The sequence below is a fragment of the Zophobas morio genome, unplaced genomic scaffold, assembly GCF_036711695.1.
Source record: "Zophobas morio isolate AGI-343-1 ecotype UQ-CSIRO unplaced genomic scaffold, CSIRO_AGI_Zmor_V1 ptg000021l, whole genome shotgun sequence".
In the NCBI taxonomy this organism is placed as follows: domain Eukaryota; kingdom Metazoa; phylum Arthropoda; class Insecta; order Coleoptera; family Tenebrionidae; genus Zophobas; species Zophobas morio.
In genome coordinates, this window is record NW_026972126.1 from 13738704 (window position 1) to 13764718 (window position 26015).

At 31.2% G+C, this 26015-nt stretch overlaps 3 protein-coding genes across 8 annotated transcripts in view; 2 read left to right on the plus strand and 1 right to left on the minus strand.

Moving 5' to 3' along the window:
• Ptpmeg (Protein tyrosine phosphatase Meg) overlaps positions 1-22381 on the plus strand; it is a 30071-nt gene extending 7690 nt beyond the window's left edge. Inside the window, exons 5-13 of one of the 2 annotated variants that reach the window (XM_064061530.1) lie at positions 3851-3938; positions 3991-4143; positions 4191-4439; positions 4489-4643; positions 12473-12882; positions 12941-13222; positions 20894-21243; positions 21297-21581; positions 21636-22381. In XM_064061530.1, coding sequence (XP_063917600.1) covers positions 3851-3938; positions 3991-4143; positions 4191-4439; positions 4489-4643; positions 12473-12882; positions 12941-13222; positions 20894-21243; positions 21297-21581; positions 21636-21722 — 2059 coding nt within the window. In that variant the 3' untranslated portion in view covers positions 21723-22381. The remainder of the gene's footprint in view (positions 1-3850; positions 3939-3990; positions 4144-4190; positions 4440-4488; positions 4644-12472; positions 12883-12940; positions 13223-20893; positions 21244-21296; positions 21582-21635) is intronic. The other variant, XM_064061531.1, reaches the window with a different exon arrangement.
• On the minus strand, positions 22261-23720 carry LOC135133222 (tRNA N(3)-methylcytidine methyltransferase Mettl2). Of its 2 annotated transcripts, none has more exons than XM_064061548.1 (4): positions 23346-23720; positions 22812-23297; positions 22589-22761; positions 22261-22514 (listed from the first exon to the last, which is right to left on the minus strand). In XM_064061548.1, the coding sequence occupies exons 1-4, from the start codon at positions 23474-23476 to the stop codon at positions 22378-22380; spliced, it is 927 nt and encodes a 308-aa protein (XP_063917618.1). In that variant the 5' UTR covers positions 23477-23720; the 3' UTR covers positions 22261-22377. The 2 variants fall into 2 exon arrangements, with proteins under 2 accessions (XP_063917618.1, XP_063917619.1); XM_064061549.1 differs by having other exon boundaries at positions 23455-23716.
• Positions 23721-23811: 91 nt separating this feature from the next.
• LOC135133217 (protein alan shepard) overlaps positions 23812-26015 on the plus strand; it is a 170868-nt gene continuing 168664 nt past the window's right edge. For 2 of the 4 annotated variants that reach the window (XM_064061534.1, XM_064061537.1), the window contains exon 1: positions 23822-24194. The gene's annotated coding sequence lies outside the window, so the exon portion shown is untranslated. Of the gene's footprint in view, positions 24195-26015 lie in introns of all 4 variants that reach the window. The other 2 variants (XM_064061536.1, XM_064061532.1) reach the window with 2 other exon arrangements.

Here is a 26015-nt window from a genome sequence, read left to right on the forward strand (position 1 = left end):
GAAACATCAAAAAATGGAAAAACGAAACAATTCTGTAATTTTTCGATGTAAAATTTTTCAAATTCTCGATTTTTCTTTTTTTAATTGTTCAACAAAAGGACAAATTTATTCAAACTGAACTTTTGAAAAACCGAAAAATTCTAACACTGAAACATCAAAAAACAAAGTAATTAAAAATCGAGAAATTGAAAAAATCAACAAAAAAAATGTTTGCAGTTCTTCGATATAAAATTTTTCAAATTCTCAAGTTTTACTTCTCTATTTTCTCGATGTTTCATTTTTTAATTGTTCAATAAAAGGACAAATTTATTCAAACCGAAATTTTGAAAAATTTAAAAATTGGGAAGTCGAAGAATTGAAAAAATAAAGAAAAATTGAAAAAACCGAAAAAATGTGAAAAATTGGAAAATCGAAAAATGAAAAAATTGAGAAATTGCACAATAGGATAATTGAAAAAACAATTGAAACATCGAAAAATTGTAATATTGAAACCTGAAAACCCTGATTAATTAAAAGGCGAGAAAGTGAAAAATTGAAAAAACGAAAAGCAAAATCTTCTATAAATTACATTATCAAAAATACAAAAAAAATTTATTTCAAAATACAAAAATTTTAATATGAAAACCGGAAAACTAAAAAATTAAGAAATTGCAAAAACGAAACAATGAAATGCCGAAAAATTTAAAAGTTGATAAATCGAAGAATTGAAAAAATACAGAAACTGAAAAATCGGCTAATGGAAAAGCCAAGAATTGTACAATTGAATAGTAAAAACCTTAATAATTATTTGAAAAAAGTGATATATTAAAAATGAAACATTTACAAAATTATAAATTAAAAAAAAATTAAAAATGGAAAAATTGAAAATCGATATAAAATTTTTCAAATTCTCAAGTTTTAATTCTCTATTTTCTCGATTTTTCACTTTTTAATTGTTCAATGAAAGGACAAATTTATTCAAACCGAAATTTTGAAAAATTTTAAAATCGGAAAATTGTACATTGAATCCTCTCAAAATTACAAAATTAAAAAAATTAAAAATTGAGAAGTCGAAGAATTGAAAAAATAAAGAAAAATTGAAAAAACCGAAAAAATGAGAAAAATTTAAAAATTGAGAAATCGAAAAATGAAAAAATTGAGAAATTGAACAATGGGATAATTGAAAAAACAATTGAAACATCGAAAAATTGTAATATTGAAACCTGAAAACCCTGATTAATTAAAAATCGAGAAAGTGAAAAATTGAAAAAACGAAAAACAAAAACTTCTATAAATTACATAATCAAAAATACAAAAAAAAAAATATTTTAAAATGAAAACCGGAAAACTAAAAAATTAAGAAATGGTAAAAAAGAAACATGAAAAATTTTTAAAAATGTAACATCGAAAAAACGAAACAATGAAATGCCGAAAAATTTAAAAGTTGAGAAATCGAAGAATTGAAAAAATACAGAAACAGAAAAATCGGATAATGGGAAAGCCAAGAATTGTACAATTGAATAATAGAAACCCTAATAATTATTGGAAAAGAGTGAAAAATTAAAAATTGGCAAATTAAAAATGAAACATTTACAAAATTGTGAATTTGAAAAAAAAAAATTCAAAATGGAAAAATTGAAGAAATAAAAAATTGAAAATCGATATAAAATTTTTCAAATTGTCAAGTTTTAATTCTCTATTTTCTCGGTTTTTCATTTTTTAATTGTTTAATAAAAGGACAAATTTATTCAAACTGAAATTTTGAAAAATTTTAAAGTCGGAAAATTGAACATTGAATCGTCTAAAAATTACAAAATTAAAAAAATTAAAAATTGAGAAGTCGAAGAATTGAAAAAATAAAGAAAAATTGAAAAAATTGAGAAAATTGAACAATGGGATAATTGAAAAAACAATTGAAACATCGAAAAATTGTAATATTGAAACCTAAAAACCATGATTAATTAAAAATGGAGAAAGTGAAAAATTGAAAAAACGAAAAATAAAAACTTTTATAACTTACATAATCAAAAATATAAAAAAAAAATAATTTCAAAATACAAAAATTTTAAAATGAAAACCGGAAAACTAAAAAATTAAGAAATTGTAAAAACGAAACATGGAAAAATTAAAAAAATGTAACATCGAAAAAAGGAAACAATGAAATGCCGAAAAATTTTAAAGTTGAGAAATCGAAGAATTGAAAAAATACAGAAACTGAAAAATCGGATAATGGAAAAGCCAAGAATTGTACAATTGATTAAAAGAAACCCTAATAATTATTTGAAAAAAGTGAAAAATTAAAAATCGGCAAATAAAAAATAAAACATTTACAAAATTGCAAATTAAAAAAAAAAGTTAAAAATGGAAATATTGAAGAAATGAAAAATTGAAAATCGATATAAAATTTTTCAAATTCTTAAGTTTTTATTCTCTATTTTCTCGATTTTTCATTTTTTAATTGTTCAATAAAAGGACAAATTTATTCAAACCGAAATTTTGAAAAATTTTAAAATCGGAAAATTGTACATTAAATCGTTTAAAAATTACAAAATTAAAAAATTTAAAAATTGAGAAGTCGAACAATTGAAAAAATAAAGAAAAATTGAAAAAACCGAAAAAATGAGAAAAATTTAAAAATTGAAAAATCGAAAAATGAAAAAATTGAGAAATTGAGCAATGGGATAATTGAAAAAACAATTGAAACATCGAAAAATTGTAATATTGAAACCTGAAAACCTTGATTAATTAAAAATCGAGAAAGTGAAAAATTGAAAAACGAAAAACAAACACTTCTATAAATTACATAAGCAAAAATACAAAAAAAATTACTTTCAAAATCCAAAAATTTTAAAATGAAAACCGGAAAACTAAAAAATTAAGAAATTGTAAAAACGGAAGAATGAAATGCCGAAAAATTTAAAAGTTGATAAATCGAAGAATTGAAAAAATACAGAAACTGAAAAATCGGATAATGGAAAAGCCAAGAATTGTACAATTAAATAATAAAAACCCTAATAATTATTTGAAAAAAGTGAAAAATTAAAAATCGGCAAATTTAAAAATGAAACAACTACAAAATTGTAAAATTTAAAAAAAAATAAAAATGGAAAAATCGAAGAAATGAAAAATTGAAAATCAAAAATTGAAAAAATTGGCTAACTGAAAATTGGGTAACGAAAAAAGCAATTAAAAAATGGAACAACTGACAAAAAGATAGAAACTGTAAAATCGATTACCTGAAAAAGTGGTAAATTAAAAATCAAGGAATTGAAAAATCGAAAAGACGAAAAATTGTAAAATTCAACAGATAGAAAATCGAAAAATTAAAATATCTACAAATTAAAAAATCGAAAAATACAAAAAGTTTACAGAAAAATCCAACAATTTCATAATGAAAATCGAAAAACTACGGGACGGTGCGGAAATTAATGTATGCTTGGCATTTGCCAAAATCAGTCTTATCTGAGCAAGTACTAGCCCCGCCCACCCGCCCTTATTTTCTCAGAGGATATGTCATTTGACAAAATAACTCTTATCTTAACCTCTGAGAAAATAAAGGGCGAGTGGGCGGGGCTAGTACTTGCTAAGATAAGACTTATTTCGGCAAATGACACATCCTCTGGGAAATAATGGTAAATCATGGAATTCATTTTTAAAATAATGAGTCATTTGACAGTTTCTTGAGCGCAGGATCCTTATATTTAGGAAAATGTGAACCTTGAACAACAATCTTATAAGTAGTTCTTACAAGTATTTTCCATTATTTTGTGGTTCATACACACACGGGTGTTGATGTCCTCGATTTATAAAAACTTACTGATTTTGTACTTTATTTAATGTTGTTTTACACTCCACTTGTGTCCATTTCCAGAGGACAGTCTCCCGCGGAGGCAGAGTTCAACTTCCTAGACCACGCTAAAAGAATCGACATGTACGGAATGGAACTCCACAAAGCTAGGGTAAACCTCTCCAATTCCAATCTTACCATCTCTCTACTTACCATTTTTACAGGACAATACTAATAGGGAAATCCAACTAGGCGTAACCCATATAGGCTTGGTAGTTTGTCAAAACAACCTCAAAATAAACACATTCTCCTGGTCCAAAATCATGAAGATCTCATTCAAACGCAAACAATTTTTCATCCAATTAATCCGCGAATTAGTAAGTCCACCCCTAGCAACCCCTCTTCTTTACTAATTTCTCTCCAGTCCGAAGATTACGACACCCTCTTAGGCTTCAACATGGAGTCATACCGATCATCCAAGACGCTGTGGAAAGCATGCGTCGAACATCACACGTTCTTCAGGCTAGACTCGCCGAAAGTGAAACGAAAATTCCTGTTTTCGTTGGGCTCAAAGTTCACCTACTCCGGCCGGACCGAGTTCCAGACGGTATCGGACGTGAAAAAGCGAGGAAAACTCGAACGAAAATTCGTTCGGTCGCCTAGCAAACAACTGGTAAGTGGAGGAAATGTTTAAGCGACGCTGTTCGAGTTTTTAAAATTAGATAAAACAGCCTGGCCAAGCGCCTTCGGTCGAGGAAAAGGGGAAGGTTCTGTCGGCGCCGGGACGGCCCCCGAGGCCCTATGACAATAAGGTGACGTCGCTGGGAGCGAAAGAGCCGAGGAAGGCGTGGGCGGACGATTCGCAGATGTCTGATGAGTAAGTAGAAAGATTTCGTGAAAGGTTGGCATTAATCATGGATTTGATTTAGTTGGTTAAATTAGTAATGTGTAATGATTACATTAAAGTTCAGTGTCTATTGCGGTCAATGTTAAAAAGTTATAACATTATTTGAAAATTTGTCGGAGTGACGCAAAAATCGCTAGTGGTTTGTACAACAGGTTATATTGAAGATGGGCCTTAAATTTTTGTCTATAGGTTGGTACCAAATCAAACATCTAGCTTTACAATATTGGTATGTAAAACGTTAATTAATTAATATCTCTGGATTGATAACGAGTAATGGTTAATTTATTATTATATTATTATTATTGTTATTAATGAGTCTTTCTGAATATACAAAAAAAATAAATAAAAGAAATATATCAAAGAACAGCAGCGAAAGCCAGCAATATTTTTAAAGTAGGGCTTTTAAAAAAGGGGCGGAATTTGCATTTGACGTCATAGCGAAAACCAACCGATTCGTGCAGTTAAACTCAAAACTCGACATAAAAAAATCCTGATTACTGTTTCGGGTTTGAGTGAAACTGTTTGCGATTTTTGTTTTCTGATAACCTAAAGTAAAAACCAGTGGCGGAGCCTTAAATTCCAAAGTCCGTACAAGTGTGAACAATATGACATGTATTTAAAAATGCTTTTCCAAAAATCGAAAAACTGAAAACTCGGGAAATCGAAAAATTGAAATATCGAAATGTCGATAAATCGCACAATCGAGCGATCGAAATATCCAAAAATCCAATATGTATATGTAAAACTTAAAAAATCGAAAAAACGCAAGAACAACCGAGAAATCTCAGAACATAGAAAAAATAAAAATTGAGAAATTTTAAATTAAAAAAATCGGTAAATCGAAAGATCGGGAAAATTAAGAATAAAAAAATCGAACCATCGAAATCTCGATAAATCTAAAAATTTAAAAACCGAAAAATTGGAAAATCTAAGTCAAAAATTTTTAAAATTGACAAATTGAAAAATGGAAAAATTGGGACATCGAAGTCGAAAAATCGAGAATTTGAAAAAAGAAGAAATGGTTTGATTAAAAAATTGAAAAATCCAAAAGCCAAAAAATCGATTATTCGCGAAATCAAGAAATCGAAAAAACAAAAAATCGAAAACTCGAGAATTCGAAAAATTAAAATGTCGAACAATTGAAGAACCGATAAATTGAAAAATTGAGAAATCGAAACATCAGAAAGATCGGAAAATAAAAAAATCGAAACATGAAAAAAATCGAAAAGCCTGTAATTTAAAAAAATCGAAAAATTGTGAAGAATCGAAATATTGAAATCTCCCAAAACTGAAATATTAAAAAGTGATAAAAATCGAATAAAAATTGAAGAATTGAGTAATTGAAAAATTAAAAAATCGAGAAATCGAAATCAGAAAATCGAGAATTTAAAAAAATCGAAAAAGTGAAAAATCGGAAAATTGATAAATCGAGAAGTCGAGAAATCGAAATAAAAAAACTGAAAAATTCGAAAAAATTAAATATAGAAAAATTGAAATATCGATAAATTGTAAAATAATGAAATCGAAACATCAAAAAATGGAAAAATTGAAAAATCTAAAAAGTAAAAAATCGAGTTATCGAAAAATTGAAGAAACGAAATATTGAGAAGTCCCAAAACTGAAATATGGAAAAATTGATATATCGAAATGTCGATAAATCGGAAGATCGAGCGATCGAAATATCAAAAAAACCAATATATGTAAAACTTAAAAAATCTAAAAAACGCAAGAAAAACTGAGAAAGCTCAAAACATCAAAAAATTAAAAATTAAAAAAAAACGGTAAATCGAAAAATCGGGAAAATGAAGAATAAAAAAATCGAAGCATCGAAATCTCGATAAATCGAAAAACTTAAAAATTGACCAATTGAAAAACCGAGAAGTCGCAAATTGAAAAATCTAAAAAGTAAAAATTGAAAAGTCGAAATATTAAAAAATTGGGAAATCGAAGTCGAAAAATCGAAAATTTAAAAGAAGACGAAAAAGAAGAAATGGAAAGATCAAAAAATCGAAAAGTCCAAAAGCCAAAAAATCGATTCGTCGAGAAATCAAGAAATCGAAAAATTGAAAAAAATTCAAAAAAAACGAAAAATAGAAACATCCAAAAACTGTTAAATCGAAAACTCGAGAATTCGATAAATCTAAAAATTAAAATGTCGAACAATTGAAGAATCGATAAATTGAAAAATTGAAAAATCCAAACATCAGAAAGATCGGAAAATTAAAAAATCGAAAAATCTAACATTGAAAATTTCGAAAAAATTAAAAATAGAAAAATCGAAGAACTGATAAATCGAAAAATCGAGAATTCCAGAAATCTAAATTTTAAAAAATCGAAAGAATTAGATATCGAATAATTGAAGAATCTATAAATTGAAATATTAAAAAGTGATAAAAATCGAATAAAAATTGAAGAATTGAGAAATTGAAAAATTAGAAAATCGAGAAATCGAAATCAGAAAGTCGAAAATTAAAAAAAAATCGAAAAAGTGAAAAATCGAAAAATTGATAAATCGAGAAGTCGAGAAATCGAAATAAAAAAACTGAAAAATTCGAAAACATGAAGTATAGAAAAATTGAAGAATCGATAAATTGTAAAATAATGAAATCGAAACATCAAAAAATGGAAAAACTGAAAAATCTAAAAAGTAAAAAATCGAGGTATCGAAAAATTGAAGAAACGAATTATTGAAAAGTCCCAAAACTGAAATATGAAAAAAATCGCAAGATCGAGCGATCGAAATATCAAAAAATCGAATATATGTAAAACTACAAAAATCTAAAAAACGCAAGAAAAACTGAGAAATCTCAAAACATCAAAAAATTAAAAATTGAAAAATTTTAAATCGACAAAAATTGGTAAATCGAAAAATCGGGAAAATGAAGAGTAAAAAAAAAGCGAATCATGGAATTCTCGATAAATCGAAAAATTGAAAAACCGAGAAGTCGCAAAATTGAAAAATCGAAAAAGTAAAAATTGAAAAGTCGAAAAATTCAAAAATTGGGAAATTGAATTCGAAAAATGGAAAATTTAAAAAAAGAAGAAATGGAATGATCAAAAAATCGAAAAATCCAAAAGCCAATCAATCGATTGGTTGAGAAATCAAGAAATCGAAAAATTGAAAATAATTAAAAAAAAAACGAAAAAAGAAAAATCCAAAATCTGATAAATCGAAAACTCCAGAATTCGATAAATCTAAAATTTACAAAATCTAAAAATTAAAATGTCGAACAATTGAGAATTGATAAATTGAAAAATTGAAAAATCCAAACATCAGAAAGATCGGAAAATTAAAAAATCGAAAAATCTAACATTGAAAATTTCGAAAAAATTAAAAATAGAAAAATCGAAGAACTGATAAATCGAAAAATCGAGAATTCGAGAAATCTAAATTTTAAAAAATCGAAAGATTTAAATGTCGAATAATTGAAGAATCGATAAATTGAAAAATTGAGAAATCGAAACATCAGAAAAATCAGAAAATTTAAAAATCGAAACATCAAAAAAATCGAAAAAGCTGTAATTTAAAAAAATCGAAAAATTGTGAAGAATCGAAATATTGAAAAATCCCAAAACTGAAATATTAAAAAGTGTTAAAAATCGAATAAAAATTGAAGAATTGAGAAATTGAAAAATTAAAAAATCGAGGAATCGAAATCAGAAAGTCGAAAATTTAAAAAAATCAAAAAACTGATAAATCGAGAAGTCGAGAAATCAAAATAAAAAAACTGAAAAATTCGAAAAAATGAAGTATAGAAAAATTGAAGAATCGATATATTGTAAAATAATGAAATCGAAACTTCAAAAAATGGAAAAACTGAAAAATCTAAAAAGTAAAAAAATTGAGATAACGAAAAATTGAAGAAACGAAATATTGAAAAGTCCCAAAACTGAAATATGAAAAAAATCGCAAGATCGAGCTATCAAAAAATCGAATATATGTAAAACTAAAAAAATCTAAAAAACGCAAGAAAAACTGAGAAATCTCAAAACATCAAAAAATTAAAAATTGAAAAATTTTAAAATGACAAAAATTGGTAAATCGAAAAATCGGGAAAATGAAGAATAAAAAAATCGAAGCATCGAAATCTCGATAAATCGAAAAATTTAAATATCGACCAATTGAAAAACCGAGAAGTCGCAAATTGAAAAATCTAAAAAGTAAAAGTTGAAAAGTCCAAAAATTGGGAAATCGAAGTCGAAAAATCGAAAATTTAAAAAAAGAAGAAATGGAATGATCAAAAAATCGAAAAGTCCGAAAGCCAAAAAATGGATTAGTCGAGAAATCAAGAAATCGAAAAATTGAAAAAATTAAAAAAAAACGAAAAATAGAAAAATCCAAAAACTGTTAAATTGAAAACTCGAGAATTCGATAAATCTAAAATTTACAAAAACTAAAAATTAAAATGTCGAACAATTGAAAAATTTTAAATTAACAAAAATTGGTAAATCGAAAAATTGGAAAATATAAAATTCAAAAATTTAAAAAATCGACCAATTGAAAAGTCGAAAAATTCAAAAATTGGGAAATCGAAGTCGAAAAATCGGAAATTTAAAAAAGAAAGAAAAAGAAGAAATGACCAAAAAATCGAAAAATCCAAAAGCCAAAAAATCGATTGGTCGAGAAATCAAGAAATCGAAAAATTGAAAAAATTAAAAAAAAAACGAAAAATTGAAAAATCCAAAATCTAAAAATTAAAATGTCGAAAAATTTAAGAGCCGAAATATTGAAAATTCCAAAACTGAAACATCGAAAAATTGAAAAGTCGTGAAGTCGAAGTCGAAAAATCGAAATTTTAAAAAAAATCGAAAAATTGAAACCTAGAAATGGAATGATCAAAAAATCGAAAAACTAAAAGCCAAAAAATCGATTAGTTTGAGAAATCAAGAAATCGAAAAATTGAAAAAGGAGAAGTCGAGAAATCGAAAAAGCTAAAATTGAAATATAGAAAAATCGAAAATTCGAAAAATTTTAAAAATTGAAAAATTGAAGAATCGATAAATTGAAAAATCATCAAATCGAAACATCAAAAAATGGAAAAGTTGAAAAATCTAAAAAGTATAAAATCGAGAAATTGAAAAATTGAAGAAACGATATTGAAAAGTCAAAACTGAAATGTGGAAAAATTGAAATATCAATAAATCGAGAAGTCATGAAATCGAAACATCGAGTAGTTGATAAAGTGATAAACGGGATGATCAAAAAATTGAAAAATTGAAGAATCGATAAATTGAAAAATCATCAAATCGAAACATCAAAAAATGGAAAAGTTGAAAAATCTAAAAAGTATAAAATCGAGAAATTGAAAAATTGAAGAAACGATAGTGAAAAGTCTCAAAACTGAAATATGGAAAAATTGAAATATCGATAAACGAGAAGTCATGAAATCGAAACATCGAGTAGTTGATAAGCGATAAACGGGATGATCAAAAAATCTAAAATTCGAAAAATCGATTAGTCGAGAAATCAAGAAATCCAAAAATTGAAAAATTCGAAAAAATGAAAATTGAAAAATCAAAGAACTAATAAATCGAGAATTCGAAAAATCTAAAATTTAAAAAATCGAAACATCAAAAAAATCGAAAAAGCTGTAATTTAAAAAAATCTAAAATCGAAAAATTGAAAAATCGGGAAATGGAAGTCGAAAAATCGAAATTAAAAAAAAAAATAAAAATTGAAAAAGTGAAAAATTGATAAATCGAGAAGTGAAATCGAAACATCTAATAGTCGGGAAACCGAGAAATGGGATGATTAAAAATCCGAAAATTCAATTAATCGAGGAATCAAAAATCGAAATAAAACAATTGAAAAATTCGAAAAAATGAAATATAGAAAAATCGAAGAACTGAAAAATCGTGAAATCGAAACATCAAAAAATGGAAAAATTGAAAAATCTAAAAAGTAAAAAATCGAGAAAACGATAAATTGAGAAAACAAAATATTGAAAAGTTCCAAAACTGAAATATGGAAAAATTGATATATCGATAAATCGAGAACTCATGAAATCGAAACATCGAGTAGTTGAGAAAGCGATAAACGGGATGATCAAAAAATCGAAAAATTGAGAAATCGAAAAATAAAAAATGCAAATTTAAGAAATTGAAGAATCAGAAAACTGAAAAATTCCAAAACTGAAGTAACGAAAAATTGAGAAATCGAAAGTTGAAAAATCGAGAAATCGGAAAATCAAAAAGCTGAAAAATAAAAAATTCGAAAAATCGTTAATACAATTCTGACTTTTTTTCCAAAAATTCTCGATATCTAGGCTAAAAATTCAACACGGATTCATAAACGCCAATTCGAGGAGTACGTTGTTTTATAAAATTTAAAATAACATTTACCATTGTAAAATTCGGAGATGATGCAGATGGTCAAACAGATTTAGCATTTTACCATTCACATGGTGTTCCTAACATACAAAATTTTACAACAATCGGTCCGGTAATTTCGTATATTGTCTGTGTAATAAAAATCGGCACAGACGACAGACAGACGGACGGAAAGAAACGGGAGACTAACTTTTTTCGTACTCTAAGGGTCAGGAAACGTCGAGAAAACCAGCTTACGCTCGGGCAATAAAAACCCACTTAGAAAAGAAAAGAACACTTAAATATCAGATTTCTAGGGATAAATTAAAAAAAACAGAAACAAAAATTGCAAAAATTTGATCAAATTGTCAATTCCACCAGTATCTGAGCTATTTTAGAACCTTCGGTTCGGGTTCGCTACAATTAAAAACGAATTTTCTTTTAAGTCAGTAACTTACAAAATCCAATTTAAAAGTTGTTTCAGAAGCAGAAAAGATGTACGAGTTTACATTCACGCATCTCGTAAGTGGTAAGCACGGTGTTTTTTTTTCGTTGAGTTCCAAGTTGCTTGCACATCCCGAATAGGTTAGTTATAACTACGTCATCATGCGCAAATCTGCTGAATGTTTTCACAACGTGACCCTGATATATTTTTTTATTTATTATTGTTTTTTATTTTATTTTTTTTAGTCTGAATTCTAGTTTGAATAACATAAAAATAGATGTTTCAAACTAACGAGTTCCCGATATTATTACTAATTTTTTTTTTTTTTGTATTGCATTCTAACCTTTTGTGAGTTTTTGAAGTGCAATAAGCTTTTTCGGTTATGATTACATTGATATCAGAAAAAAAGGCGCATTCGATTTATATTTATTTTATTTTCTTCAAAAAAATGATGACGTTATGAGTGGTTTAACAATCCAGGGTAACTTTACTTGTAGAAGAGCAAAACTTTAAGAAAAACACACAAATAAAAACCCATAGTGAACGTAAAAGCCTCCGGACGGGTCCACTTACAAATTTAGGGCGAGGAAATTGTAGTGGTTATGCTGTCAATGCCGTGAGTTAACCTAACAATGTTTTTAAATTTGTAATGAAAATCCAGACTGTGTATACTTACAATTTTCAGAATTACTAAAACAGGATATTCCAAAAAAATAAATATACGAAGCGATTTATTTTCTTGATTATTTTAGGATCTGCTCATTTAATTTTCTTGACATTATGAAAACACAATAACGTTATTCACACCAAAAATTGGCAGCAATTATTGTAGACTCGAGAGTGATTGGCAAGTCTCAAAGGTTGCATTATCGTTCGAATTAATATTTTTTTAATAGTCGTTGACACTAAATGTGCATTGGAAACCACTTTATTTGCATTCTTTATTATCAATAAATTATACAAGTGGTTGTTCTTAGTATCTACACAGTTTAAAACACTTTTTCCTTAAAAACACGAATAAACTCTAAACCTGTGCTATTTTCAGCGATGGCGGCTTCTTGGAAAGGACCCTGGAAGCCCCATTTTCCCCCGGCATCGCCGGCCGCGTTCTAAGCTACGTAGACGAAGAAGTACCATCTCCGACCTCCAACGGCCTCTACGACACTCCCCCCTACAGCGCCAGCCATTCCCCCACGTCCCAAATCACAGACGAAGGCCTAGTGACGATAACTCTCTACCCCGACGACGGCAAATACGGTTTTAACGTAAAAGGCGGGGCCAATCCGGAGGAGCCAATTCTTGTATCAAGAGTTGCGCCCAACACGCCGGCTGATAAATGTACACCTAGGTTATCGGAAGGTGACCAGGTGCTGCAGATCAATGGGATTGATGTATCCCATGCGCTGCACGAAGATGTCGTTAATTTGATACATAAAGCGAGAGGCACCAATGATGGTATTCATTATTATTATTTTTTTTTGTAAGTGTGGTAATTTTGGCGGTTTTGTTACAGGGAAGTTGGTGCTGATTGTGAAACCGAATGTGTTGTATGTGGGTATGGAAGAGTTTGAAGAGCCGCCGTATCAGTATGTTCCTGCGGGAGATATGCAGCAGAGGCCGCCGTCTCCGGAGAATGCTCTTGAACAGAGTATGCTTTTGTTGGCGGATGGGTTGGCCAGTGGTGCTTTGATTGCGCGGTATGAGATGTTGTACAGGAAGCATCCGGATTTGACCTGTGATGTGTCTATGGAGGCCAAAAATATTAATAAGAACAGATATAGGGATATATCGCCTTGTGAGTACATATTATTTGTTTTTTTAAATGATTGGTCGCTGTCGCTATGGCGTATGGTTTTTTTTTAAGAATGAGTGATGAAAAGTAAAAAAAAAAACATAAAAGTTTTTGTGTTAAAAAAATTTACAATTGTGTTTACATTTACACAGCGAGCATTTGTTGTTTGTAACGTTTTTAAGTTTTACTTTGTGTCGTAGCATTTTCTTATTTAATTTTTATTCTTGCAGTAAATAAATCAGAATTTTGGATTACCAGTTATCAAGTTCTTGGAGAAAATCGTTTCTTTTTTGTCATCATAACACAACGTTTTTCAGCAATCTTATTTGTGAAAAATATAAATTTAATTTCTATGGCATACTTTTCTATGCATAAATATTGTGTTTTGTTTCGTAAGTTCATATTTGTTTGCTTTGCTACTTTGTAATAATTTTTTTTGTCATTTCTTTACTGCGGGCTTCAATTTTCTCAGTTATCTGCATCAAGTTGTAGTCGTGCTAACTCGAATATTATTCTGTCGAATCACGTCGACAATTTTGATGAATGCAAAAGTAACGTATGTATATGCATTATTTACAATTTTATAAATATGTAGTTATTTTACAAGCAAAAACAAATTTCGAACGTAAGTCAACTAAACAGTAAAAGTATAAATAAATTTTTAGAAAAACTACAGATAAATCAACACACTTTACTTAGTATTTGGTATTATTTTTTTTATTTGCGGTATTTTTGAAAGAATTGAGAGATTCTTAAGACTTGCTTTTGGAAGAATTTTAAAGAATCTGAAGTTCTTGCTGTCGGTTGTTTTTGAAAGAGTTTGAAACAAGAGTTTTAAAGAATTTCAGAGGCCTCTTATGTGTCTTTGAAAGAATTAAAAAAATCCTACTTTTGAAAGAATTTGTTGTTTGTTTTCGAAAGAGTTCAAAAGAACTTGGGGTCCCTGTTGTTTTATTTTTGAAAATTTTGCTAATCTCGAAGCTTCTGCTTTTTAAAGAATTTTGGTTTGTTTCTCAGAGAGTTTGATACAATCTTAGGGGTCTCTGTTGTTTTATTTTTGAACTAATTTTAAAGAATCTTGAAGGTTTTATTTTTCACCGGCTTTTAAAAAAATTCAAAAGAATCTCCACGGTCCCAGTTAACAATTTTAATTTTTTTAGGAATCTCAGAGGCTCCCAGTGGTTGTTTTTGAAATAATTTGTAAAAGATTTCAGACCCCTACTGGAAATTTTTTAAAAAGTTTTACTTACTTACCTTATTGACGGAAAAACATCCTTAAACAACACAAAGAAAAAATAATAAAATCACATGAGTGTATTACAATATTTTTTTTGATTTTATTATTTTGTCTTTGTGTTGTTTAAGGATGTTTTTCCGTCAATAAAGTAAGTAAAGTAGGTAAGTAGGTTTTGAAGAATTCCAAAGGCTTTCTGTGCCCTATTTTTAAGAATCTTATAAATCCTACTTTAAAAAAATTTAAACAATCTCAAGGGCTCTTGTTACTTGTTTTGAGAAAGGTTCGAAAGAACTCGGAGTTCCTGCTGTTTTATTTTTTAAAAATTTAATCTAATCTCGAAGCTTCTGCTTTTGAAAGAATTTTTAAGAATCTTAGAGGATCCCTGTGGTTTGTTTTTCAGAGAATGTTAGGGGTCTTTGTTTTATTTTTGAACGAATTTTAAAGATTCTTGGGGTTCCCTCTTTTCAAAGGCTTAAAACAAAATTCTGGTTTGTTTTCGAAAGAATTTGAAAAAATCTTGAGGGCCTTTTCAGTTTGAAATAATTTTGGGGACCCCTACTGTTTTATTTTTGGAAGAATTTTAAAGATCTCAGGAATCCCTGGTGGTGGCAATTTTTGAAAGAGTTTTTAAGAATTTTGGAGGCTTCTTGTGCTATGTTTTTGAAAGAATCTTAAAAATCCTACTTTTGAAAGAATTTTAAACAATCTTAGGATCTGTTGTTACTTCCTTTGGAAGAGTTTGAAAGAACTTGGAGATTTATTATTGAAAATTTTAACTATTCTCGAAGCTTCCGGCTTTCGAAAGAATTTTTAAGAATCTCAGAGGATCCCTGTTGTTTGTTTTTCAGAAAGTTTGATAGAATCTTAGGAGTCCTTGTTGTTTTATTTTTGAACGAATTTTAAAGATTCTTGAGGCTCCTACTTTTCAAAGGCTTTTAAAATGTTTTAGGGATTTCTTCTGGTTTGTTTTCGAAAGAGTTTGAAAAAATCTTGAGGGTCTTTAATGACAATTTTAGTATTGTTTTAAGAACCTCAGATGCTCCCTGTGGTTGTTTTAAAATAGTTTGAAATAGTTTTGGGAACCCTTGCTGTAAAATTTTTGAAAAAATTTTAAATAATCTCAGGGGTTCCCGGTGGTTTGTTTTTAAAAGAATTTAAAAGATTTCGGAGGCACCCGTTGTTTTGTTCTTGAAAGAATTTGAAAGAATCTTCGAGGCTCCTGGTGACAATTTTTGGAAGAGTTTTAAAGAATTTCAGTTGCTTCCTGTGCTGTATTTTGAAAGAATCTTAAAGATCCTATTTTTGAAAGAATCTCAAGGGCTCTTATTTCTTCTGTTTTCGGAAAAGTTCGAAAGAACTTGGAGTCCCTGCTATTTTATTTTTGAATAAATTTTAAGCAATCTCGACGCTTCTGCTTTTGAAAGAATTTTTAAGACTCTCAGAGGCTCCCTGTGGCTGTTTTTGGAATAGTTTGAAATAATTTTGGCGACCTTTTCTGTTTTATTTTTTAAAGAATTTTAAATAATCTCAAGGGCTCTCTGTGGTTTGTTTTTGAAAGAATTTTAAAGATCTCAGGGCACCCGATGTTGGGTTCTTGAAAGAATTTTCAAGACCCTGGCTGACAATTTTTGAAAGAGTTTTAAAGAATTTCAGGGGCTTTCTGTACTGTATTTTTGAAACAGTCCTAAAATCGTATTTTTGAAAGAATTTTAAACAATATTAGAGAGGCTCTTGTGTTTATTTTCGGGAGATTTCGAAAGAACTTGGTGTCTGTCCCTGCTATTTTATTTTTGAATAAATTTTAAGGAATCTCGATGCTTCTGCTTTTGAAAGAATTTTTAAGAATCTCAGAGGCTCCCTGTGGTTGTTTTTGGAATTGTTTGAAATAATTTTGGCGACCTTTTCTGTTTTATTTTTTAAAGAATTTTAAATAATTTCAAGGACTCCCTGTGGTTTGTTTTTGAAAGAATTTTAAAAATCTCAGGGCACCCGATGTTTTGTTCTTGAAAGAATTTTTAAGGCCCCTGCTGACAATTTTTGAAAGAGTTTTAAAAAATTTCAGGGGCTTTCTGTGCTGTATTTTTGAAACAGTCCTAAAATCGTATTTTTGAAAGAATTTTAAACAATATTAGAGAGGCTCTTGTGTTTATTTTCGGGAGATTTCGAAAGAACTTGGTGTCTGTCCCTGCTATTTTATTTTTGAATAAATTTTAAGAAATCTCGACGCTCCTGCTTTTGAAAGAATTTTTAAGAATCTCAGAGGCTCCCTGTGGTTGTTTTTGGAATAGTTTGAAATAATTTTGGCGACCTTTTCTGTTTTATTTTTTAAAGAATTTTAAATAATCTCAAGGGCTCCCTGTGGTTTGTTTTTGAAAGAATTTTAAAGATCTCAGGGCACCCGATGTAGGGTTCTTGAAAGAATTTTCAAGGCTCCTGCTGACAATTTTTGAAGGAGTTTTGAAGAATTTCAGGGGCTTTCTGTACTGTATTTTTGAAACAGTCCTAAAAATCGTATTTTTGAAAGAATTTTAAACAATATTAGAGGGGCTCTTGTGTTTATTTTTGGGAGATTTCGAAAGAACTTGGTGTCTGTCCCTGCTATTTTATTTTTGAATAAATTTTAAGGCATCTCGATGCTTCTGCTTTTGAAAGAATTTTCAAGAATGTCAGAGGCTCCCTGTGGTTGTTTTTGGAATAGTTTGAAATAATTTTGGCTACCTGTTCTGTTTTATTTTTTAAAGAATTTTAAATAATCTCAAGAGTTCCCTGTGGTTTGTTTTTGAAAGAATTTTAAAGATCTCAGGGCACCCGATGTTGGGTTCTTGAAAGAATTTTCAAGGCCCCGGCTGACAATTTTTGAAAGAGTTTTAAAGAATTTCAGGGGCTTTCTGTACTGTATTTTTGAAACAGTCCTAAAAATTTTATTTTTGAAAGAATTTTAAGGAACCTTAGGGGCTCTTGTGTTTATTTTCGGGAGATTTCGAAAGAACTTGGTGTCTGACCCTGCTATTTTATTTTAGAATAAATTTTAAAGATTCTTGTAGCTTCTGCTTTTGAAAAAATTTTTAAGAATCTCAGAGGGTCTCTGTGTTTCTTTTTTTCAAAGAGTTTCATAGAATCGTAGGGACTCCTGGTGATTTATTTTTGAATCTTTTTAAAAAATCTTGAGGCTCCTACATTTCAAAGGCGTTTAAAAAATTTTAGGGGTTTCTTCTAATTTGTTTTCGAGAGTTTGAAAGAATCTTGAAGGCCTTTGTTGACAATCTTTTTCTTAAGAATCTCAAAGGCTCTCTGTTGTTTTATTTTTGAACTAATTTTAAAGAATCTTGAAGGTTCTATTTTTCAAAGGCTTTTAAAAAAATTAGAGAATTCTTCTGGTTTGTTTTCGAAATAGTTCAAAAGAATCTTCAGGGTCCCAGTTAACAATTTTATTTTTTTTAGGAATCTCAGAGGCTCCCAGTGGTTGTTTTTGAAATAGTTTGTAAAAGATTTCAGACCCTACTGGAATTTTTTTAAAAAGTTTTGAAGAATTCCAAAGGCTTCCTGTGCTCTATTTTTAAGAATCTTAAAAATCTTACTTTAAAAAAAAAATAAACAATCTCAGGGGCTCATGTTACTTGTTTTGAGAAGGGTTCAAAAGAACTTGGAGTTCCTGCTGTTTTATTTTTGAAAATTTTAACTAATCTCGAAGCTTCTACTTTTGAAAGAATTTTTAAGAATCTCAGAGGATCCCAGTGGTTTGTTTTTCAGAGAATCTTAGGGGTCTTTGTTTTATTTTTGAACGAATTTTAAAAATTCTTGGGGCTCCCACTTTTCAAAGGCTTAAAACAAAATTAGGGCTTTCTTCTGGTTTGTTTTCGAAAGAATTTGAAAGAATCTTGACGGCCTTTGTTGACAATCTTTTTTTTAAGAATCTCAAAGGCTGCCTGTGGTTGTTTTTGAAGTAGTTTGAAATAATTTTGGGGACTCCTACTGTTTTATTTTTGAAAGAATTTTAAAGATCTCAGGAGTCCCTGGTGTTTTGTTCTTGAAAGAATCTGGGCGCCCCTGCTGGCAATTTTTGAAAGAGTTTTTAAGGATTTTGGAGGCTTCTTGCGCTATGTTTTTGAAAGAACCTTAAAAATCCTACTTTTGAAAGAATTTTAAACAATCTTAGGGGCTGTTGTTACTTGCTTTTGGAAGAGTTCGAAAGAACTTCGAATCCCTGCTGTTTTATTTTTGAAAATTGTAACTAATCTCGAAGCTTCTGTTTTTGAAAGAATTTTTAAGAATCTCAGAGGATCACTGTGGTTTGTTTTTCAGAGGGATTGATAGAATCTTGGGGCTCCTACTTTTCAAAGGCTTTTAAAACATTTTAAGGGTTTCTTCTGGTTTGTTTTCGAAAGAGTTTGAAAGAATCTTGGGGGTCTTTAGTGACAATTTTAGTATTTTTTTAAGAATATCAGAGGCTCCCTGTGGTTGTTTTAAAATAGTTTGAAATGGTTTTGGGAACCCTTGCTGTTAAATTTTCGAAAGAATTTTAAATAATCGCAGGGGTTCCCGGTGGTTTGTTTTTAAAAGATTTCGGAGGCACCCGTTGTTTTGTTCTTGAAAGAATTTGAAAGAATCTTCGAGGCCCCTGCTGACAAACTTTGAAAGAGTTTTAAAGAATTTCAGGGACTTCCTGTGCTGTATTATGAAAGAATCTTAAAGATCCTATTTTTGGAAGAACTCTTTTTAAGAATCCCAGTGGTTGTTTTGAAATAGTTTGAAATCATTTTGGGGACCCCTACTGTTTTATTTTTGAAAGAATTTTAAAGCTCTCAGGGATCCCTGGTGTTTTGTTCTTGAAAGAATCTGGGAGATCCCTGCTAATAATTTTTGAAAGATTTTTTAAGAATTTCAGAGGTTTCTTGTGCTATGTTTTTGAAAGAATGTTAAAAATTCTACTTTTGGAAGAATTTTAAAGAATCTCAGGGGCTTTTGTTGTTTATTTTCGGAAAATTTCGAATGAACTTGGGGTTCTCGCTGTTGTATTTTTGAAAAAAGTTTCAAGAATCTCGAAGCTTCTGCTTTTGAACAAATTTTTAAAAAATTTCAGAGTCCCTGTGGTTTATTTTTCAAAGAGTTTGATAGAATTTGGGGGGTATCTGTTGTTTTGTTCTTGAGCGAATTTTAAAGAATCTTGGGACTCCTACTTTTCAAAACATTTTAGGGGTTTCTTCTGGTTTGTTTTTGAAAGAGTTTGAAAGAATCATGAGAGCCTCTGTTGACAACCTTAATTTATTTAGGAATCTCAGAGGCCCCTTGTGGTTATTTTTTAAATAGTTTGAAATAATTTTGGGTAGCCTTGCAGTTTTATTTGTGAAAGAATTTCTTTTGAACGAATTTTTAAAAATTTCAGAGACTCTTTGTGATTTGATTTTTAGAGTTTGATAGAATTTTGGGGAGATCCTGTTGTTTTATTTTTGAACGAATTTTAAAGAATCTTGAGGCTTCTACTTTTCTTTCAAAGGCTTTTAAAAAATTTTAGGGGATTCTTCTGGTTTGCTTTCGAAAAAGTTTGAAAGAATCTTGAGGGTAGTTGGTGACAATTTTATTATTTTTTTGAGAATCTCGTAGGCTCCCTGTGGTTGTTTTTGAAATATTTGAAATAATTTTGGGAACCCTTGCGTCTTATCTTTGAAGGAATTTGAAAGATTTCAGGGGCACCCGGTGTTTTATTCTTGAAAGAATTTAGAAGAATGTGAAAGGTCCCTGCTGATAATTTGTGAAAAATAATCTCCGAAACTACCGAACCGATTGTTGTAAAATTGTTTATGTATATATGTTAGGAATATCGTGTAAATGGTAAAACGCTAACCAAAATTTATCTGATCGTTCCCACCCACACGTAAAAACATCACCATTAAAATTTTGCATATTTCAGTTTTATAAAATGATACACTCCTATACTTGTCCTTTTTATAAATCCGCTTTGTTTGTTTATTATTATTACAATTTTTATTGTTTAAACCTTCTTCATCACATAATACGTAACTAGGGAAATCTGACTCAAACCTGTTGAGAGGCACTCTTGTTTTACAGTTGAAAGGTTGGGGTTCGATCCCCTTGGGAGTTTGTAATTTTCTTTATTGATCAAATCAAGAACGGTATACTCAATTTATTTTTAGTAGCATTACTTTATCAATGCACTGGTATTTTTTGTACAACTGGTAACCGAGCTTCTTTTCCTATTGTCGGTGGAAAAGTACCAAATATAAATAAGGCAACAATGTGTTTTTGTAAACATAATACGTTCGAAACAAAGGCAGGCAGCAAAAATTTGTCTGACATCCTCCACCAATAATTTGATATATTATATCTGAATAAATAAATGCTACTTGAAATTTCCAAAATAATATAACTATTTTTGATGATTTTTCAATGGTTGAAACCACGTTTTGAATTTCTTCCAGACGATACAACACGTGTGATATTAAAAAACGCCCCCAGCGGCGACTACATTAACGCCAATTACGTAAACATGAAAATAAACGGAACAGACACCACGAACCAATACATCGCGACCCAAGGACCTCTCCAATCCACCAGCGAAGACTTCTGGCAGATGGTCCTGGAAGAAGACTGCAACCTAATTGTGATGCTCACGACAATAGTGGAACGTGGAAGAGCGAAATGTCACAAATATTGGCCGAACCAAGGCGAATGCCTCACCATGCAAAATGTGATAATTAAATGTGTCCAGGAGATCACCGACCCGTCTGAAAGCTTTATTTTCAGAGACTTCATCCTAACCGACGTAAAGGTGCGAAGACGCGTCTATAAAACCCGTCAAACGTTTAAATTTTGCGATTTTAGAACGACACCGAACGTGAAATCAAACACATGCAGTACGTAGCCTGGCCAGACCATGGGGTTCCCGATTCGCCAGCCCAGTTTTTGAGTTTCACAGAGAAAGTCCGGGAGGCCAGGAAAGGCGACGCTGCACCGGTGGTGGTCCACTGCAGCGCGGGGATTGGTCGGACCGGCGTTTTGGTTTTGATGGAGACTGCGCTGTGCTTAATCGAGGCCCAAGAACCGGTTTATCCGCTGGAAATCGTGAAAACCATGAGGGAGCAACGAGCTATGATGATTCAGAATGCTGTGAGTAAAATTGGGGGAGTGAAAGTGTGTTTTTATAGTGTTTTTGGTTTTCAGAGTCAGTACAGGTTCGTTTGCGAGAGTGTCCATATAGCATATTTGCAAACGATCGACGACACACAAGAAGCCAAGCTTTTTAGGTGAAAGTAATCAGAGTTGAGAGTTTATTTATTTTTGTTTAAAATAATGAAGACAGCAGGGTTTTTTGATTGACAAATCCGTCTGGCGCAGACGACGTTCATGTGATTTTTTTAAGCCTTAACCTGGAAGTTCATTGAGTCGCCTGGAATTATTTTTTCGACAATTCAATACTCATAATTTAATTTGAGTAAATCGTATTGTTTTGGCTCGTTGATTCAAGTACCATTTCTGACGATTATTGCAATATTATATAGTTGTTTCCTTGTTTGGAGGAATGTTAGTGCTTGTGGTTAATAGGCAGTTAATGAATTAATCGTACTAAGATGAAGACATTAAAGGCTGATTTTCTATTCTCTGGTAAATTATTATTGTGGAAGTTGTTAGGCTGTCCTGTAGTTTAAATTTATCAAGAATAAGAAATTTATCAAGAGTGTTCGTGTTCATCACCTTGTGGTTTTGTAACATTTATTTAACAGGTTGTTGATGTAAACTATACTAATCACGATAAAATATTGTTTTAAACAAGTACAAAAATCGTATGTTACTTTTTCATGTATATTTTTCATTTAATCACGTAACTGAAAAACATATAATCTATTAGACATAATACAATTATGTAATTTTTAAAAGTTTACAAAAGATTAATATATTTGTCAATTTAAGTTTTTCGATATTTTGCTTGAATCCAGACTCTGTACATCTTGAGCAGCCGCCCCCTGTTCACTTGCAAGCGTCTGTCGGCCCGGTTTTCTTCCTCGTTGAAACCGTGTCTCTCAAATAATTGTTTAACTTCGTCTGAAAAAAAAAGTATAGTTTATCCCCTCCCGAAAGTAATGACGTCATCGCAAAAAATTATTTAACCTGTATACCTTGAGTAAAAAAATATACCCTGGTGCCATCCCCTCGCACGTAGAAATTTTCCCCTAAGGAGCGCCCAGGTTTAAATCGCAGTTGCGCCATATCATAGCGTCCATAGTCTCTGAATAAAACTAAGCCCCCAGGTTTCAAATATTTGTACATATTTTGAATTACGTTATTAAACCTAGAAACACAGTTTTATACTCAGTGCACTAATTGAATTCAAACTTATACTTTAACGGGTTTATTGCAGACAAGACAAATATTAAAACAATAATGTCTATACTGTTTTCTTCAAGTGGAACCTCCCACGTCTCTTGAGTTGCATCCAATACAAAAACACTACACCTATTTGGGTCAAACTCAGGCGCTTCTTTAAGAATGTCTATGGCTTTTGGGGAAAAGTCGCCCCCGTAGACGTACAAGTTCGGGCTTTTTGAGTTCTGTAGGATCGGACAAATGGTGTTCCCTACACCACACCCAACCTCAAATATCCTCTTGGCTTCATTCTCACCCACCGACAGCTCCGGAAACTCGGTGAACAACCAATGCCTGTCTTTAAAAAACCTGTTGGTGTGAATGTCGTAGAACGCGTCCCAGTACTTGTCCGCTTCGTTTTCAAATTTCTCGATCACGTCGCGTTCCAACTTAACCTCACTATTCTCCTCGACTTTCTTGCGGGCTTGGGTTTCATGCTCCTCGTCCCACTCGACGTCGTCCCTGCAAAAGTACAATTTCATGAATTGTTGATTCCTGAAATTACCCTACCAAGCATTGAAATCAAAAATTTTGCTTTTGTCGAGTAAGAATCGGGTGCCGTATTTGGGTTTCTTGCGACCGCGAGTGTGGCACCCGCGGGTGGGTAAAATTTTCATACCACGCATTATGCTCGAAAACATTGCTTTCGTCCGTCAGGAATCTGTTGCCGAATTGGGGCCTCCGTGGCTCGCACATTTTGAGGTTATGTTTAGACGGGCGATTTTTATAGGAATTTTGTGCGGTTGGTAGAAGTGCCCTGGAGGAAAAAATCGGGTGTAGTTCTACCAGGCGATTAAGTTTTCGCTCTCGGGTTAATCCTGGCGGTCGTTGATGGCGACGTTCGCGTGAAATTGGGCGGTTTTGGGGTTGTTGGGTGCAACTCGCGGGTTGTGGGTGTGTTTGTGGGTTCGGGTGGTGTTTTAGTCGTTGTGGTGTCGGTGACTTGATCGCGCCGGGTTGGCTATGTTATGTCTGGTGACGTCACCAGATTTGACATGACATTAGTTGGTATTTACCCAAAGAATTCTTGTGTCGTATGCGGTTTGCTACCGCTAAATAAAATTGGGTGTTTCTAGTATTTTCATATAAACTTGTTGTTTTTATATAAATTTACATAGTCGAAATCAGTACAAATCAAATTAAAAGACTGACGTGACGTGTTTTGTGGGATTTAGTAGTGTTTTGGGCGTTTTTGACATCTGTCAAAGTATTAGGAGGGCGTATTCATTGCCAAGGAATCCGAGAATTCAATTTCATTTTTGATCGTTTATTACTGATTTTATTTTGGGAAAAAGTGCCTTTGTCCGCAAATGTGCACGGAATCGGTAGTGTCCGACTCGCAGGTTCCATCGTTTTAAGGTAAGTGTTGAAATTTTGGGTTGGTGCGACACGGTGTACGAAATTGTTATCACAAGTCGGTTCGTTTCATGGTATTTTTACACTTTGAGCGATTATATTTTGACCGGTTTGAGACGTAGGCAGAAGAGGCCATTTCTCCTCCCATCGCATTTAAACGTGGACTTTTCCTAAATTGAGTCATCCGTATGGTTATTTAGGTGGGCCCCCGATAGCCGGCCGATAGTCTCTTCCACGTTCCCTGCGAAGAGATTAACGCTGATAATTCGCGTAGGCGAATTCGTGGAATTTATTAAGCCGTCCATTAATTTAACGAACCTATTGATAACGTTATCGAGAGGCTATTTTGCCTCTGAACTCATTCATGCCACTTTCAAATTTGATTATTCAGACACAATGTGAAAGTACCTATATGTCACAGATTCTAGAAATCGCCGAGACCCAGCATGCAAATCGCTCCTCCGGCCATTAAATCCTCAAATTGCTAACGAAATCACCACACGTTACTATTATCAATAACAATCAAACCCACTCCATAACGCTCTGTACTTAATTAACCATAATAATTAATTCTCCAGCAGTCTGTTTGGGGAAAATTCCCGTTAATTTATTGCCGCTATCTCCTTACTTGATCTCCACTACAATGCTACCAATTTGTTTAATAACGTTGTTGATGGGAATTTTCAAATAGTTCTGCAATCATCGACCATTAACAGCTTAACCCCGAAAATGAATTTTTCAGCCATTGCTTGGCCAACCGACAATCGCACACAGGAAGGAAGTAATTTTATTAAATGGATACACAAGTGGAAAATGATGATGTATTCGTTGTTTTCACACCATTTCCCGAGGGCGATCGCACGTTTTTATTTACTGATTCGGAAAATGGGTCATTATCGGTTGCAATTATTATCGGCAAGCTTATCTGAATGCGTTTTGACATGCTGCGAAGGGGAGAAACAACGGTTTGAAGGGAAGGGTAACATTTGATCATTGACACACGTAAAAAACGGCAATTTTTAACTTGTTATCACAGTCATTACTTGCAAGAATTTTCCGCATACCAGATGAATTAATTCACGATAAACTGATACGAGCGAATGTCAATATTTCGCAACCAGTTTGAACAAAAGTTCCAGAATGACATTGTGGAAGACAGTGTTGTCAGATGAATTATCCCTAGTGTAATTTTTTAAACTTTCAGTAGTGTGATTGTGGTTTAGGGGAAATTAGCTTACGTCAGATTTGACATTTCGCTCCAAGATGGCTGCTTTCCACTCGAATTATTTATTCGTTTTTAATTTCATTTCGTCCGTAACTAAGAGAAACTAATTCAGAATTACAGAGTTCAGAGTCGTTGGCTTTTTTAGCTTTTGTAGCTATTTAGGCATGGCTTAACTAAACTTTATTTTTTTCGTAATATTTAGCTATTCATTACTAAACTTTGAAATGTTCCGACCTTTTCGCCACTACTGATTTAGAAAATGATTTAAAAATTGCACAAGATCAATATAAAGATCAAGTGAATATTAACAAAAAACTGTGTGCTAAAGGCTGATGTCTTGAAAACAAAAGACCTAACTAGTGTGGCCTGTAGCACAAACGATTTTACAGAGCTCAAGCGAATACCATCTAAAAGAGGAATGTTTTAAAAGTGAATGTTGTAAAATAGAAAAGCCAATCCAAAAAAGAAAGGGTGATTTAATTAGTCTTTTAAGCAAAATAAGGAAACTTGATTAAAATTAATATTTATAATAATTTATAACATGCTCTTACTTTGTAGAGTTTAATATTTATTTTGTTGTATTTTTATACATTTTTAAT